Genomic DNA, 18,443 nt, shown 5'->3' with positions numbered 1-18,443 from the left:
TGTTTTTATGTCTAAAAAGATATTTTCATTCAAAGTGATTTTGAAAGCATTCGCACACCAAATTAAGTTTGACCGAAACATAACCCCACCAATATAAATCCGATTTAAGCAATCTTGGATTTTAGAAATGATGTAGCCTAGGAAGGCTATCACACTAGGACAAATTCTGGAACAGAATATTATCCAATTTTAAAATAAGATACCTGCAATGGTGATGAAAATGAATAACGGAGAAGATGAGGATGATGGTAATGATGATAGTTGGAGATGAAGATAGATAGATGGCAGCCTAGAGTCCCACTAGTTGCCAAGCCATAGAGTCCCACCTAGGCACACATAACCTTGGCAAGCTAGAGTCCAACTAGTTGCCTCGCTGTAGGAGTCTCACCTAAGCACACTTGAGTCACACAGGTAAATACTCAGATAGTATGTTGTAAAATTCGATGGCTACTTTTGAGAGCATCCAAGATTTGCATTATATAGAGGTGAAAACCTTAAGTACAGCAAAATAACATTAAAGAGACTCTTAGAATTCTAAAACCCCTTTGGAATACCCCATGCATGAAAAAAATCATAGACATTGAAATCTACCCCCGAGACATAGAAAACTAAACCCAAAATTGAACCCACCTCCAATACATAGAAACATAAACCAAGAAAATTAACTAACTCTTGGAATTCTAAAAGACAGTAAGAAATTCTAAAGGACTCTTAAATAAGCCTAGGATATATGAAAAGACTCATAAACATGTCTTGGAATACAAAAAATCAAGCACTAGAAACTAGGAGATTACTAAAGAAATATTATAGTAGCTTCCTAGCAAGGCCACTAGATGCCCATCAACAGAACCGCAGGGCCAGAAATGCCCTGGCCAGCCTGGGCCGAAATTTATGCTGGGCTTGGGCTTGAGCCTGCGCAAGTATTTCTTGGAGAATAGGCATGCTGGCCTATTGGCTGGTGGATGCCCTGCATCAATACCACACCCCTCCAACCATCATAGCTCATAAGCTCATAATGTACAACCTCATTGCGTGAGTACGAGAGACATGAGAAACATGGCAAGGCTTGGCTCCAAGATGGATGCAAAACACTCTACCCCCATAAATTATAAAAAAAAAAAAAAAAAAGAGCATTTTAAACCTTTTAGTGAGAAGAAACATCAATCTACTTATAAAAAATGACTGACCAGTGTATTTATTCCCCAATGTAATCTTTTTCTAATGAAATTTTATCTATCTATCAAAAAAATATATATATCCATCTCCTTGAAACAATGTACTGGTATTTCTAATGGGGTTCTAAATCACTTACGTCCTAGGAATTCAAAAATCCCTTAAAAAACCAGAATCGCAGGGATTTGGAACCCAAAACTAGATTAAGGATAAGTTTTGAATAGGAAGTTAAAAAAGGTCTGATGGCCAGATAATTCTGATCGAGTGGCCTAACAGGGAAGGGGATTTCTTATCAAAATTTGAAAGAATTTCAATGATTAGATTCAGAATTATGATAGTTTCAGTATCGAAGTAGGAGACTGGAAATTCAGGACGAATAGTACAATCGATAACAGGAAGCTTCAGGTTCCAAAACAGTAGCATGTGCCTAGAATGTTCTGATTTAGTGATTAAACAAAGAAAGAAAACCTCGAACAGTAGCAGAAATCAGAAGTTAAAAAAATAAAACTAGAAATAGAGGTTTGGAGAATGTTTTTTTGGTAGGAATCTTCAAATTGATAGGGTTTCTCAGATCTGATTTCGATGAGAGAATTGAGAGAAAATAGAATATCAATAATCCATTTAATCTGAAATCCACCAGATTACCTGCTTAATCGACAGCAGAGTAACACTCGAAATCCACTGAGCCACACCTGAAATCCACATATGTGCTTGGGATCTGAAATCCACACATTTTGAACTGAAAAGCTTCTACTTCCATTAAGCAAATCATGGGGAGGGCTATGCCCAGTACAGCTTTTTTTTTTTTTTTTTTTTTTGGGTGAATAAGAAATTCATTACCGAAGAGAGAAAAAAAATACAGGGCCTCCGAAGAGGAGCAACAAAACAAAAAATAGAGGACAAACCCTCAGCTCCGGAGAGGAGGTAACAGGAGGGGTCCAGTCATTCGGATCTAAAATGTCCGCCACCAAGGAGAGTCTGTGAAGGCCCGAAGCATAAATGGTTCTGGGGGTAACCAAGTGGAGGAGAATCACCCTTGGGTGCCAGTGGTCCAGCCAAAGGAAGGAAGAGAAGCCATCCCCAATAAGAGAATGAATGGCATGAAGCACTAGGTGACGGGACTCTAGGATCTTGCGCCAAACCCAAGAAGAATCAGCTGTCGCTAAAGCCGTCCAGATGGAATCCTGACGAAGAAGACCCGAGTAAATCCAATCCACCTAGATGCTTTCCTTTTTAGAAACAATCTTCTAGATTAGCTTGATGATACCAGCCGAGTTCACTTCTCTGATTCTTCTAATGCCCAATCCTCCTTCCTTCTTAGGCAAACACACAGCTGCCTAGCTAATAGGAGGCAGAAATCTAGAAGAATCATTGCCCTTCCAAAGAAAGGAAGCCAAAAGAGATTCCAAAGATTTGATAGTGGCTTGAGGAAGACCATAGATCCCAGACCAATAGATATAAGAGGATTCCAAAACTGATCTGATAAGCACCAGTCTGCCAGCATAAGAAAGAAGCTTTCCTTTCCATAACTGAAGCCGCTTCCTAATGAGATCAAGCATCGGGGTACAGTGATGAGCAGAAAGCCTAGCAGGAATCAAAGGGAGACCCAAGTACTTGACAAGAAAGGAGCCCTCTTGGAAACCAGAATTGTCAAGGAAAGCAATTTTGTCCAGCTCAGAAACACCAGCAAAGAACATAAGAGACTTTGTAGGATTGATGTGAAGGCCTAAGAGCTCGTGGAAATGTTGAAGACAGTGCATAGTAGCCTCGAAGGAGGAAATGGAAGCCTTAGAGAAAATCATCAAATCATCAGCAAAAGCCAAGTGAGTTAGCTTGAGGGCTTTACACTTCGGCAAGGGGGCAATGAGCTGCTGATCAGTGCAAACTTGAATTTTCCTTGAGAGGACTTCCAAGACCAAAGTGAATAAGTAGGGGGAAAGGGGGCACCCTTCCCGAATTCCCACATTAGCTTCAAAGTGACCTGCAGAGCTGCCATTAACTAACACTGAAAACTTTGGGGAAGAGATGCAAACCTGAATCCAGTTGACAAAAATCAAAGGGAAGCCCATGTTGGTTAACACTTGGCCAACAAAGTCCCACCTTATAGAATCAAAAGCCTTGTTGATGTCAATCTTGAGGAGGACAGCAGGAGAATGATTTTTCCTCTCAAACCCTCTAACAATGTCATTACAGAGAAGAATGTTGTCAGCAATGTTTCTTCTAGGAATGAAGGCCGATTGGTTATCACTAACAAGCTGATCCACAACACTTTTAAGCCTTCGAGCCAAGATCTTGGCAATAAACGTATACAACAGATTACAAAGAGCAATGGGTCTGAAGTCATTCATGGCAGAAGCACCCTCCTTTTTGGGAATGAGGCAAAGAAAAGTGTGATTGATACCTTTGACTTGATTAGGATTGTAGAAGAAGCTAACAATGGCAGCAACAAGATCCAACTTGATGATGTCCCAGGCAGCTAAAAAGAAGCCCATACTAAAGCCATCCGGACCAAGAGCACTAGAAACCTTGAGAGAATGGATGGCTGCCACGATCTCCTCTTCATTAGGAATAGAGCTCAAAGAATCAAAAAACACGAAGGGGATGAACTTGTTAAGTAAGCCATTCGGGAGAGGAGAGGAGACCACCTGAGAGCAGTTAAAGATACCTTTGAAGTGCTGAACAGCCAAGTCTTTAATATCCTTTACTGTTGAGGCAATAGAGCCATCCTGGGCTATGAGCTGAGTAATGGAGTTGGCATTAACACGGGCTTTCAAAGAGCGATGGAAGTAAGCTGAATTGGAGTCCCCCAGGTCTAACCACTTGATTCTAGACTTTTGCTTCAAGAAACTTTCCTCACGGGCAAGCAAAGAGGTGAGCTCAAGACAGATCACTTTCTCCTCTTCAGCTAAAGCACTGTTGAAGCTGTCCAACTGCAGCCGAACTTGAATAGACCCAAGCCTATCCTTACAATCCAAGACCTGCTGGGAGATGTTGCCAAAGGTTATGTTGTTCCAATCTTTGAGGGCATCCTTGACATTACGGAGCTTTTTGGAGAAGGCAATGAAAGGGGTAGGAAAAGCAAAGACAGGTTTGTCCCAAGCTTCTTGCACTGTGGAAAGAAAGGATGGATGGGAGGACCACATGTCAAAAAAGTTGAAGGGTTTAGGGCCAAAGGAAGTGAGGTGCTGAATAACAAGGTGGACGGGGGAGTGGTTAGAGATGTCCGGGTTGGCAAAGGAAGCATGAGAAGAAGGAAAAGCTGAGAGCCATTCTTCATTGACCAATACCCTATCAAGCTTACAAGAGAAGCGGTGAATTCCTGCCCTTTTGTTGCTCCAAGTTAGGCGGAGACCAGACCATCTAAGGTCATTCACACCAATATCCTCTATACACTCATTGAAGGAGTTTAAAGCTTCCATAGCCAAGAGGTCTCCTCCTTGCTTTTCAAAGCTATATCTAATGACATTAAAATCACCACACAAGCCCCAAGGGTTGGACCCAATTTGACTAGCTACGGAACGGAGGTCAGCCCATAGGGGGGACCTAAGAGAAGCGGTGTTGAGAACATAGACTACAGTAAAAAAAGAAATAGGATGCCCCAGACAGTCCGAAAAAGAGAGGTGAATGAATTGGGAGGAAGAGGACAAGAGGGATATGGAAATTTTTTAAGGATCCCAAAGAATCCAAATGCGGCCATTAGGATGATGGGAGTAATTGGAGAGAAGGGACCAGCCAGGGGCAATAGAGCTAAGAATTTTACCAGAGTTAGGATCTTTTATATGGATTTCTAAGAGACAGCAAAAGTTTGCTCTAGAAGAGCGAAGCCTAGATCGAACAGCCGCATGCTTGGAGGGGGAATTCAGGCCCCTTATATTCCAAACAAAGCCTTGGATCATTTGGATAGAGGGGGAAAGGGCAGCAAAGGCTCATTAAGAAGCCAGGACATAACCGACCTGAAACGAGATTCACTACGGTGGCGTCTTCGGTAAGAACTGCTAAGAGGGGAAGTACTGGTTTGCAACTGTGGGGGAGCAATGCGGGAGCTGGAAGAGTGAACATTGGAGATGTCGGGTGAAGGAGAAGGGTAAGAAGCCGGGTTAAGAGAGATAGGCCGGTTAGAGACCCAATGACCCGAGGCTAAGAGGGGAGGTGGTTTAAGAGTGGAGGGTCCAACCCAGGTTCGGGAGTGGCTAAGGTAGACGATTCCAAAGGAGCTCCAGTAGAACAGCATGGGTCAAAGGTGGTAGGGCCCACATCAAAAGTAGATAAAGCAGGCAGTGCCAAGGCCAAAGTTGTCGCTGTGCCAAGTCTCGCAGGCGAAGCCAATGGAACAAGACTTGCAGACGGAGCCAAAGCCGGTTCCAGACGGTCGACCAAAAGTGCAGAAGAAGCCAAGGAGCCTATTCCAAAGGAGATCAGCGGCAGCGATACCACAACGGAAGTATCTTCGTCAGCAGAGCCAAGAATGGAAGGGGCTTCAGAAGGATTCGCTGACATCCTTGACCTGCTATGAGGAATAACACCAAACTGTAGCTTTTCGGGGCACGAGTCAAGGACAGAGTCAACATCGTCCAAAGCAGGGCTCAGCAGACTGAACCTGTTCTGATCAGAGAGAAAAGGTTGTCCAGCAGAATGATCCAACGTCTCCTTGACTTTCCGGTGAGATTTCCAGCGCCTGAATCTGGTTCGGAGTTTTCCCCTTGAAACAGATCAAAATTCCTTGTTGGGCTTGGGAAGTCCAGAGGGCTCGACTACAACGGCCGAGGGATCAGGGCCAGAGCTAACAAGGGGCCGCAGGGGAACAAAGCTGGGATCCATGGCCGAAAGTTTTGCAAAACTCACAGTGAGGAGGCTTCCACTCATAATGGACTTCCTGCTCAAAGGATAAGTGATCACCCTCTTTCACCGTAATAAGAGAAGGCAAAGGGTCAAGCACAGAAACTTCAATGCAGATTCTCGCATAAGCCAGCCTGTCTTTCCTCCGAGTTCTTACAAAAAAAAAAGAGGGGGGTGCCCAGGACAGACCCAACGGTACTGAGGCCATCAGTACACCAGTAGTGGAGAGGCAAACCAGGGAGAGTAACCCAGAGAGGGATGGAGGAAGGGTCCACATGCCGGAGCTGCAGGTGACGGTGCCATTGGTGCAAGAAGATGGGCTTCTTACCAACAAACCAAGGGCCTCCTTCAAGAGCACGAACCTTGTCGGAATCAGAGGAGAACTTGAAAATGAAGAAACCATTATCCAAGAGGAAGGTGTTAGTACCCTGAGTTCTCCATTGCTTGGAGAGAGAAAGCTTGATAGTATGGAAGGGAGGCCTGGAGCCAAGGAAGTGGCCAACGAGACAATTTTCCCAGAGTATGGATTCGGAATCAAGGAAGTCAGGGGGGCAAAGAGCCACCTTAAAGGAGCCGACTGAGGCAAGGGCAACGAAATGGAGAGAAAGAGCATCAGGGAGGGGACCTGCATCAGGTGCAAGAAGAGAAGACCAGGATGATGGCTGACCAGATGGAGGGAGAGAGGGGCAAGAGGGAGAAGGAGTTGAAGGGGTGGCAGAAGCAGGAGTCTGCACGGTTCAATCACCAACAGAAGAGAAAGACGGCCAGAGAAAGCAACCGGAGAGGAGGAAGATCATCGGCAAGCTCAGGAAACTTCATCTCCTTCCAAGAGAGCTGTGTCTACTTTTCGCCCAGTACAGCTATTAAATAGAGCTCCTGTTTGTTTTCCTTTTCAGCTCTATGTAATAGTACAGCTATTAAATAGAGCTGAAAAGGAAAACAAACAGAATATAAAATTGAATCTAACATTTCCAGCCGCCGGCTAAGTTTGAAATATCCTAAAACAACCGAAACACTAAATAATAAATAAAGAAAACTGTAACGGACACAGGTCCCGACTCATAATGTCCTATTCCATCCACACTACTATAATAATAGAGGAACAAAAGAAATAGGACTCAGTGACCCTCACAATTTACATGAACCAACTACCGAACCACAAGTTCAGTCAAGAAATTGGTTCAAACCATGAACGACAAGCCACAAATAAACCCTGGTTTTCATTATATTCATACAGCCTCTCTTCCTCTTCTTTCTTCCGCTGGAACTCGGCATCAGTTTCCAAGCAATGGACCTCCAAACTGCGAGTTGTTTAAATGAACATGATCATTGTGAGTGTGACCAATATTTTCCATAGATTCCATGTATGTCCAAATACCATTTTACACACGTGGATCCCACATCATTCCCCGCAGGGGCCATGTCATTTCTGGAGCACCTCCAGCTACAACTGCCCTCCATAAAAGTAGCGCCTCATAATTATATAGCCACTAGAAAACCAGCATATAAAGCCTAGCCTTCCACAAACCCAAAATTCAAAAGGCCACACGATTCACTCATGGCCACACACACAAAGAAAATAGGAAGACAAAGTGAATCTTTAACACACATGTGTAGGCAAAACAAGACATGAAAATCTTAAGAACATTCTTAGGAATGCCAAGGTGGACTATTATTACATAATAAAAAATGATAACTTTTAAAAGCTTCAAAGAGCGGATTTAAAATAAAAATACCTTTCCAAATTCCCATAATTTGAATAGTCTGCTTGATGTTAATCAATAAATCCTAAATCCTAACATAGAAAGTCATTTACCTCGCCCAAACGATCCCTTGCCCCAAGCAAGAATCCCACAACAGCCGATATAATTGTGTAGAACACATGAATATCTAGGAGATAAATCTGCAGGAAAAAAAAAAAATGATTCAGCAAGTTCAACAATACAAACTACAACAACAACAACAAACTCAGCCCTATCCCAACTTAATGGGGTTGGCTACATAGATCAAGACAAAACAAGGTGAGCAAAGAGATGGGGAAAGAGGGATGGGAAATGAGATGAGAAAAGAAAAATGGACAATGACATACGAAAGATGGAAAATAAAAGGAAAATGGAAGATGAAAATAAGAGGAAAGAGACACAGCCCAACAAGTCAGGTCAGCTAAATGGGGTCTGGTACATGGATCCTTGCCCTCCAATATGCTCTATCTGAGGTCATACTTGGTTCAAGACCTAGACTATGCATGTTCTTCCACACAACTTCTCCTATGGTCATTTTTGGCCTGCCCCTAGCTCTTTTAGTTCCTTCAATTCTGATCATATCACTCTTCCTTACTGGGGCGTCCCTAGGCCTCCGTTGGACATGACCATACCACCTTAAAAGCACTCTCGAAGCTTGTCATTGATTGGGGCAACTCCCAAGTAAGCTCTAATATGTTCATTCCTTATTTTATCCTTCTGAGTTTTTCCGGACATCCATCTTAACATCCTCATCTCTGCTACACAAAGCTTCTCAATATGACACTTATTAAATGCCCAACATTCTGCCCCATACAAGTAAGATATATTTAACAGAATCATTCCGATTCCACATCCAATTCAACATACAAAAAACATAAAGAGTCAACAAGCCAATAAACAGGGGGATAGGAGTGAATCAAGTGTCCTGGACCTCTATCTTTTAATTCTTTTTTCTATTATCAGTATTTGGGGATTCATTTACAGTCTTAGCGCCATGTTGAATCAAACTTTTGTTTCCTCCCAAACTCCTGCAGGGCAAAAAGTGTGTCCACCACTGCATTAAACAAAGGGTAATAGGTATTGGTAGTTCAATCCTAGGTCCAAGAAGACCAAGTTGTCAATCTCAATTTCCAATACTTCATCAGTAAAGAATGGAATAAATTGCAAATTTTAGCATTAATCATAACTCCAGTACGAAATGAAACCATGTACCATATATGAAATACTTGACTGTACACCAGAATCACCACAGACTGAAAAACTTTGATATCTTAAGCATTCTATCAGTAATATGAGCGAAACAAATTCAAAATGTGAAAGCTATAGTACAATCAATCACACTTACAACAAATATTGGGCCCCACAAGGTAGCAACTGTCAGAGCATTATGGTTATCTGCAGGCATAAGAAATGGTTTAATAAATCAAATAAATCCCTAAATTTTATTTGGGAGGGGGGATGAGAGCCAACAAGTTTTCCCTCAGAAAATGCACCTCCAAGGTACCAAACAAAGCGTGTCAAAAGATATGTGAGAACACAAATGAAACCATGTGTATATAATACAACCCACAACTGTTGGGAAGATTGGTACAAAATTAAAGTAATACATACATAATTTTACGAAACCGAAAAAGTTTCCACTATGTATATAATGTAATTTGTACAAAGAAAATCATCTCAGAATGAGATACAATAGCAGTTAAACATTTGAACTTCTCAACTGAGATTTAATAAGATGTGCGCTGTGTCACTTATGATCTCCGTTACCCAAACACTTCATGCACCCCTGGAGTACCCATGTCAATATATCAGTAAGTGTTTCTCCGTTTTCAAGCTCTAATTTTAATTTGGAAACATGGTTAGGGTTTCATCTTCTTCTTCATTGTCATTCTTCATTCTTCTTCTTCAATCTATACCCCCCCTATTAGTAGTATCCACTAAATCTTCAAGGAGAAGTGCAAAACAGATTATTCAACTTTGACCTTCCAAGAAGCCAACCCCCGAGCTGATTTGGTAAACTCTGTTCCAGACCTCCCAGTCCTTTCATAGAGTTTTAAATCCTTTGCCTCAGTAAATTGGTCAAGAGACCCTGACTTGTGTTTTAGTGTCTAAATCCAACTACCTAGATGGATACATCTCGTTTATGGAATTTTTGTTTGGCCACTGACTTGTGGCATTCAAGTTCTTTTATTTGACTCCTTAACCATCTTCACGGTGAAGCCCAATTCTAGTTATTCTGAATCTGGAATATTTTCAAATTATGTAAATAAAAATAAATATATGGAAGCATTTTCATAATCTACAATAATTAATTTGGGGTTTGGCTTCACCTGCCTTACACATTTATGATTTACCCACCAGGTAATAGAAATATTTTCATGCACACTAAGGTAAGGGCTGGAGCAAATCCTTAGAGGATCGGGTAAATACGTCCTACATATCTAAAAGGGTAAGGGTAAGACCATTACCCAGACCTACCCCATCTGTTGCCGTCCCTAATCACAGGATATTTCTGTTGGGCAGTTGGGAGTGAGGGAGGTGGCATTTCTGCAGTTAGCGGATGGAGTTACTCAACCTATTAACGTGAACCCAATTAAAATGCCAAACTCATCCATTAGAGTGATTCAATTAAAGTCAACTGTTAAAAACAACCCTTAATTTTTTTCACTTAAAAAGTTCTCCACAACCGACAGCTGAAGAGCAAGATTTTTGTCATCCAAAGGATCAATCATGAAAGAAACATCACTTAAAAAGTTTCCACATCCCAGACGGCTAAAGAACAAGATTTTGTCATCCAAAGGACCAATCATGAAAGAAACATCACTAAAAATCAACATTAAGTTGACAAGATATATGTGAAAAAGATTTTTTCATAAACTACAATTTGAAGTGATTAAGCAGGGATGCACTCAAACTAAAATAAACTAACTCAAACTTCACAGCTACAGAAAAGAAGAATATCATAAACATAAATCCACATTAGATAAAATGATGCATGCTTACGTTTGGATACCAAATCATGCCATGAATACTGTAAATCAGTGTAGTTTACTATAGCTTGTGTCGGTGTCACCAACGGCTTGATCTGCATAAACCAATGAAAAAGGCATTATTAAAGAAAAACAACAAAAGGAATCCTGAGAATAAAAGGTTATAATAAAGGGAAAATTGCTGTCCCCTCCCCTGCATATTGACCATACCCATATTGGCTGACGGTGTTAGAAATGCAATGAAAAGACAATAACACCCTCATCTCTAACCTCATACCCCTTCTTCTTCTTCTTCCTCCTCCTACAACTCCACCCGCCCCATCCCTCTGCACCTCTAAGTGACCAAACATCGCCACCTTCACCACCGGTATTGCCCTTGCTTGTTAGGAGTTAGGGGGAGTCGTGAATAGGCTAGCGTCAGCCCCTATTCACGATTCCTCTATTTGGGGGTATTTTTGTCTTTGTGGGTTATTATGTGTTAACCTATTTAATATTATGTTTTGGGGGCAGTTACTCTCACGGCTGCAACCCCAATTGTGCAGTTTCTCTTATTCCTTCTCCTCTCTTCTTCTCTCTTCTTCTTCCTTCTTCTTCTTTATTTAAATTTACATGGTATCAGAGCAAGGTTAGACACTGCTACAGCATTCGTGAATCTCCTTGTCTCCTTCCTACAGCCTACAATTGAAGATTGACAAGTTTTTGAAGATTTGAAGGACTCTCGGCTTCTCTTATTTTTCTGTTTGAAGGGGTGCAGCACCCTATGCTGTATTTTGGATATTTTGGAACTGTTTGAAGACTAGTTCATGGCATAAATTAAGAACTAGGTCTTTTTCTCCTTGTTTGTGGATGTGTTTGAAGAAATTGGATGGAGTGAAGACTGTTTTGGTCTCAAATTTTTGGCTTTATCTTAGGTATGTGCCAAGGGTGAGATCAATTCAGGTTTTGTGAGTTTATTGTTTGGTGGAGTATGCCAAGGGTGAGATCGATTCAGGTTTTGTGAGTTTATTGTTTGGTGGTTATTGCTTGCTGCTGGCTGGTGTCTGTTGGTTGTGGCTACACTGTTTATAATTTCAGAAGTGTTTGCTGTCCATCTGTTTCAATCTGTCCGGGACTTCTCTGAGAAGATTTAATTTGTGTGGTGAAGCATGGGTGATGCAAAGACCACTGTGACTGAGCTGCCCTCCTCTTCTCATCGTATTACCGAAAGAAAACTTGAAGGGATTTCTAATTTTCAGCAATGGACAAAGGTGGTTCGATTGGCCTTGACGGGGCATGATCAACAGGATCATCTCACAAAGCCAAACCTGAAGGAGATGCGACACGGGATACGGTGGATGCAAGGATATTGAGTCAGATGTTGAACTCAATGGATAATCAGATTGCAGACCTGGTTACTCACATTGACACAGTAAAGGAGTTATGGGACTACTTGAATGTCCTCTATTCTGGGAAGGACAACTTGTCTCGAATTTATGACCTGTCCCAGGCTTTTTATAAAGTGGATCAAAAGACTCCGACTGTAACCCAATATTTTCCTAAATTCAAGCGACTATATGAGGAGCTGAATTCCATTCTTCCTATCACATCTGATGTGAAAGAGATGCAGCAACAGCGAGAGCAGCTGGCTGTTATGGTATTTTTGGGTGAACTTCGAAAAGAATTTGAGCCAGTACGGTCTCAAATCCTCGGTGGGGATATAGTCACCACATTTTCAAAAGCTTTTTCAAGACTTTTACGGGTTTCTCGTGAGAACAGCCAAGATTCCACTCATGGTAATGAGAGTTCAGCCCTTGCAGCCTTTCCCAACCGTGGGTCCAGTGGTGGGACAGGTACGGGCAGCAGTGGTGGTAGCCGTGGTCGTGGGTCAAGGAATAGTAAAGCACCCACACCAGGTACTTCAGAGACTTCAGGACAGGTGCGCACTTATCATCATTGTGGCAAAGCTGGTCACATTCAACGCTTTTGTTGGAAGCTTCATGGTAAACCACCTCAGTTTGCAAATTCAGCCAGCAGTGATCCGGTGGTTACCCCTCCTAAGCCTGAGGGTAAAACAGTGACTGTGTCTGATGAAGACTATGAGCGGTTTACTCAATTTCAGAATTCTCAGTCATCTCAGTTCTCCACTGCTACCCTAGTTCAGCCAGGTAATGCTTTTGCATGCCTATCATCTACTTCTCGTTCCTGGATCATTGATTCAGGTGCTTCGGACCATATGACTAGAGCATCAGATATTTTTTCTTCGTTTCATGAATCTTCTTCCAATGTTGTGTTAGCCGATGGGTCTCTTGCTAAAGTTAGGGGTACAGGCACTGTACATGTTACCCCTCTTTGTTGTTGTCTTCCGTTTCTTACTTGCCCAAATTTCCTTTCAATTTATTATCTGTTCGAAAATTTACCAAAGCTAACAATTGTTCGGTTACCTTTTTTCCAGATTATTGTGAGTTTCAGGATCTCCAGTCGAGGAAGACGATTGGTAGAGGTCGCGTATCTGAGGAACTGTATCTTCTTGACGACGCATCCACTGTGGCATGTTCGAGTGTGGCACTTCCTCCTCAGATTCATTGTCGTTTGGGTCATCCTTCATTGCAGAGTTCGAAGATTTTAGATGGTCGGTTTCAGTCCTTTTCTAGTTTGCAGTGTGAGTCTTGTCAGTTTGGGAAACTTCACCGTGTAAGTTATCCCCCTCGAGTCAGTAACAGGGCTGTCCAACCCTTTTCTTTAGTTCATTCTGATGTGTGGGGTCCGTGTCCTGTTACTTCTGTGTTGGGTTTTCGTTACTTTGTCACTTTTGTAGATGACTTTTCCAAAGTTACCTGGATTTATTTAATGAAGGATCGTTCTGAATTATTTTCCATTTTCTGTACTTTTGTGCTTGAAATTCAGAATCAATTTACGACTTCTTTGAAAGTTCTTCGAAGTGACAATGCAAAAGAATATTTTTCTGATCCCTTTAATGAGTTTATGGTTCAACATGGGATCATTCATCAGTCCTCTTGTGCGGATACACCTCAACAAAATGGTGTAGCTGAGATGAAGAACAGACATTTGATGGAAGTTACTCGATCTCTTTTATTTGAGATGAAAGTGGCTAAGGTTTTTTGGGCTGATGCTGTTTTGACTGCGTGTTATCTTATTAACCGCATGCCTTCTTCTGTTTTGGGTGGTGGCATTCCCTATTCTTTGTTGTTCCCTTCCCATCAGTTGTTTGTCTTACCACCACGTATTTTTGGGTGTGTTTGTTTTATTCGGGATCATCGTCCTGGTCGCTCTAAGTTGGATCCTAGAGCTCTTAAATGTCTTTTCGTGGGGTATTCTAAAACCCAAAAGGGTTACCAGTGTTATTCTTTTGATTTGCGCAAGTACTTTGTTACCGCTGATGTCTCCTTCTTTGAATCCACTCCATTTGTTCCATCCTCGCTGCCTCCTTCAGAGATGGACGATGATCTCCCTCTTTATGTTGTCGATACTTATTCTCCTGTGCAGGATCCTGTGCCTCCGGTGCCACCTCCAACAAAACCACTGGCTGTTTTTCGTCGTCACCCACCTAATGCACCGACACATCGCATTACACCTATGGAGAGATACAGTACCCAGGCAGCACCATCTACCACGTTATCCTCGCCTTCAGATCCCACTTCAGGTACTTCCTCCTCTGTTACTGTACCTCCTATTTCTGATCTTGATGTTCCTATTGCTACCCGTAAGGGGGGGTTCGAAGTTGTACCCAACACCCTATTGATCGTTTTGTGTCCTATGCTTGTTTGTCTACCATTAACAGTTATCCTATTCCTAAGTCGGTGGTAGAGGCCTTGGCTCACCCTGGGTGGAGGGCTGCCATGACTGAGGAGTTATCTGCTCTGAAGGACAATCAGACATGGGATCTTGTTTCTTTACCATCTGGTAAGTCTGCAATTGGTTGTCGCTGGATATTTGTGGTAAAGGTTAATCCAGATGGGTCTGTGGCTCGGTTAAAGGCCCGACTTGTTGCTAAGGGCTATGCCCAGGTATATGGTGTGGACTATCTGGATACTTCTCTCCGGTTGCAAAGCTTACTTCTGTCCGCATTTTGATTTCTTTGGCTGCTACACATCATTGGCCGTTATTTCAGCTAGACGTCAAGAATGCGTTCTTGCATGGAGACCTCCTTGAGGAGGTGTATATGGAGCAACCTCCTGGTTTTGTTGCTCAGGGGGAGTCTGGTAAGGTGTGTAAGCTAAGGAAATTTTTGTATGGGCTGAAACAGTCACCGCGAGCTTGGTTTGGCCGCTTTACAGATGTTGTGCTAGAGTTTGGTTTGACTCGGTCTGAGAGTGATCACTCAGTGTTTTTCAGGCAGTCAAATGCAGGGAAGATATTTTTGGTGGTTTATATAGATGATATTGTTATTACAGGGGATGTCTCTTCAGGTATTGAGAGCTTGAAGACATATTTGGGACAGCAATTGCAGACTAAGGACCTGGGACAACTGAAGTACTTCTTGGGTATTGAGGTAGCTCAATCAAGGAAAGGGATTTCGCTCTCACAGCGAAAATATGTGCTCGATTTACTCTCAGAGACAAGATTACTGGGATCTAGGCCTTTGGATACTCCTATGGATCCAAATGTGAAACTCATGGTAGAGGATGGGGCTGTTCTTGATGATCCAGAGAAGTATCGAAGGCTTGTAGGGAAACTCAACTATTTGACTGTGACTAGACCTGACATCTCCTTTCGTGTCAGTGTGCTGAGTCAATTTATGTCCGCCCCTAGGACAGCTCATTGGGAGGCGTTTATAAGGGTGCTGCGATATATTAAGAAGGATCCAGGGCGTGGTCTCTTGTATTCTAATCATGGTCACAGAAGGATTGAAGGATTTACTGATGCGGATTGGGCAGGATCTCCTATTGATCGAAAGTCTACTTCAGGCTACTGTGTCTTTGTTGGAGGGAACATAGTTTCATGGAAGAGCAAGAAACAGACTGTAGTAGCTCAGTCTAGTGCAGAGTCGGAGTATCGGGCCATGGCTCATGGCACTTTTGAACTAATGTGGATTAAACAGTTGATGACTGAACTTGGATTTGGTGATGCTTCTCCTATGCTGTTGTGGTGTGATAGTCAGGTTGCTATTCATATTTCTGAGAATCCAGTGTTTCATGAGAGAACGAAACACATTGAGGTAGATTGTCATTTTGTTCGTGAGAAGCTGCAGCAAGGGATTATTTCCCCTCGCCATATTCGCACTGGGGAGCAGCTTGCTGACTTGTTCACCAAGTCTTTGGGAAGAATGAGAGTGAATTACATTTGTACCAAGCTGGGCATGATTAACATCTATGCTCCAGCTTGAAGGGGAGTGTTAGGAGTTAGGGGGAGTCGTGAATAGGCTAGCGTCAGCCCCTATTCACGATTCCTCTATTTGGGGGTATTTTTGTCTTTGTGGGTTATTATGTGTTAACCTATTTAATATTATGTTTTGGGGGCAGTTACTCTCACGGCTGCAACCCCAATTGTGCAGTTTCTCTTCTTCCTTCTCCTCTCTTCTTCTTCCTTCTTCTTTATTTAAATTTACACTAACGTCAGAGCACTGTCGTCATAAAATGGAAAGATTCTTCTTGGATTGAAACTCATCAATGATCGAACCCATCTTTTCCACCCATCTAACTATCGCAGCCACAAAATCCCCAACTTCTTCTCCTCCACAAAGGCCGAACCCACTGAATCATCTCCTTCTCCTTCATCTCTCATCTTCTCCGTTTTCTAATGTGGAAACCCAGCTCAAACCTCCAAACTCCATGGCAGCCACCAACCAAACCCTCTTCTTCTCCTCTGCTTCTTTTCTTTTTCTTCTTCTTTGATACCCTAAACCTGTAAACCAATCTCTTTCTCCATACGAAATTGAAACCCAAGCCCTCATCTCCATCTCCCATCTTCTTTACCCAGCAGAAAATTCATATCTTCTCTGATCTTTTTTTTTTATTTCTTATACACTGCAACCCAGTCCCAAGACCCAAATCCATCAACACCATTCTCTATTCTCTATCTTCCTATATTTATACCTGAAACAACCACTCCTGTTCCCATTTTCTCTTTTTCTATTTTCCTCTCTCCCTCACCTGCAACCCATTTTTCTCCTCTGACACTAGCCGCCGCACCCTGCATCCTCAACGTGTCCCTCTTCTCCTCCTCTACCCTATCTCTTGCTGCAACCAGCCGCAACCCCATTTCATCTACTCCCCCATATTTATCTCCATCTCTATTTTCTTACCCATCCTGGACTTAGTCGAAGAATAGAGTTGAAATTGAATCCTCTGTTGGTACCAAGATTGGAACCTCAATTGGTGAATCAGATCCAGGGATCGATGTGGCTCTCAGAAATAACATCATTTGCAATGACCTGTACTCGCAGCCAAGCATCGCCGCCTCAGCCATCACCCTAAACCATTAGTGCCTACCCTTCTCTCCTCTTCTTTAAAACCTCTACTCCCATCTCGGTGAACCTTCAAACCCTCCAATACTCCGTTGGCTTATCCCTCAATCTCTGAGTTGCGATAAGAAAGTTGTAGCATAGGTAAGAGGTGAGCTTCTTATTGATGATGGGAAGCGTGTTTTGGGCTGTTGAGGGAATCACCATTAATATTGAAGAGTGTAACTTGGTCCTTTGGGACTCCATTCTCTGGGAGAAATTCCTCAATAATATACTGTGGAACCAAGACAAGTTCTTCGATATTCCTATGGCCGAGCCATTGAACGAGGAGAGAGACCTCCTGGTTAGCCAAAAGAGACGGCATGGAACCCTATTCTGAGAAACCTCTTCTCTTTTGATCCTGGAGTCCACAATACCGCCATCGGAAAGAATATTTAGTGGATTATATTGGGAGGGTATCAGCCTCAATCACATGGGTTCGAACGAAGAAGTTCTTTGTTTCACTTAGTTCTCTTATTATTAGGGAGGGTAATCTTGGAATATCATACAATATAAGGTTATTTTTGGATTTAAATGAATATTCAATATGCAGGGGAGGGGACTGTCTTTTAAGTGAAATATAGGGGAGGGGACAGTAATTTTACCAATAATAAAAGATCACTTACCAAGAGAAAGTAGGCAAATGAAAACTTTGCACCCAAAACCACCACCCAGAAAAGCACATACCTGCATATGAAACAATGTCACAAAAGAACTATTAGAAATTTAAAAAAAAAAAACCCTTAAAATATCAGAATTCAGAACCACAACATGGACCTTAATACAAAATAATGACAACATTGGATATTCGCCATAAATATGAACTAAAAAAATTGTCTATATTCAAAGCAAATAGGAAGTCGAAGCATCAAGAAAGAATTAAAAAATGAATAATAGCATAAATTTAAGTTTCATATTTATATTGAAACAAACTGGATAACTCCATAAAAACCCATATAGAGTGGTTGGATGAAGCAGTCTTTCAAAAAATTCTTTTCTATATAAATATATTCAGAAATAAAATTCAGTTTAGGGTATATTTGTGTCCTCACTTACGTTGTGTTAGGACCATAGCTGTCATGGCGACTAGGCAACCCAAGGCGTTGGACGGGTGCCTAGCAAAAAGGAGCACGTCTAGGCACCCTAAGCATGCAGTATGTTTCTATATGTAAATAGCAATGAATATTTTATATAATTATGCTTATATGCATCATACTAGCCATATCAATCACAGTTTTAGGAATTGGTGTCGGTTTGGTCATA

General features: G+C 42.1%; 1 protein-coding gene and 1 long non-coding RNA gene across 2 annotated transcripts in view; one reads left to right on the top strand and one right to left on the bottom strand.

The window, feature by feature from the left end:
- The window catches only part of LOC122643915 (callose synthase 9), a 164,340-nt gene that overhangs the window by 72,085 nt on the left and 73,812 nt on the right, over positions 1-18,443 (bottom strand). Inside the window, exons 19-22 of the mRNA XM_043837490.1 lie at positions 17,807-17,867; positions 10,755-10,836; positions 9,097-9,146; positions 7,826-7,912 (exon numbers count right to left, since the gene is read on the bottom strand). Of these exons, the coding sequence (XP_043693425.1) occupies positions 7,826-7,912; positions 9,097-9,146; positions 10,755-10,836; positions 17,807-17,867 (280 nt within the window). The remainder of the gene's footprint in view (positions 1-7,825; positions 7,913-9,096; positions 9,147-10,754; positions 10,837-17,806; positions 17,868-18,443) is intronic.
- Positions 247-18,208, top strand: LOC122643920. Its single transcript, XR_006330196.1, has 3 exons — positions 247-411; positions 688-690; positions 18,196-18,208. It is a non-coding gene; the product is annotated as an uncharacterized LOC122643920 (long non-coding RNA).

This window comes from Telopea speciosissima, chromosome 10 (assembly GCF_018873765.1).
Source record: "Telopea speciosissima isolate NSW1024214 ecotype Mountain lineage chromosome 10, Tspe_v1, whole genome shotgun sequence".
NCBI classification, from domain to species: Eukaryota; Viridiplantae; Streptophyta; class Magnoliopsida; order Proteales; family Proteaceae; genus Telopea; species Telopea speciosissima.
Note: the sequence above shows the minus strand (reverse complement) of the source record. Positions and strands in the feature narration are given on the sequence as shown.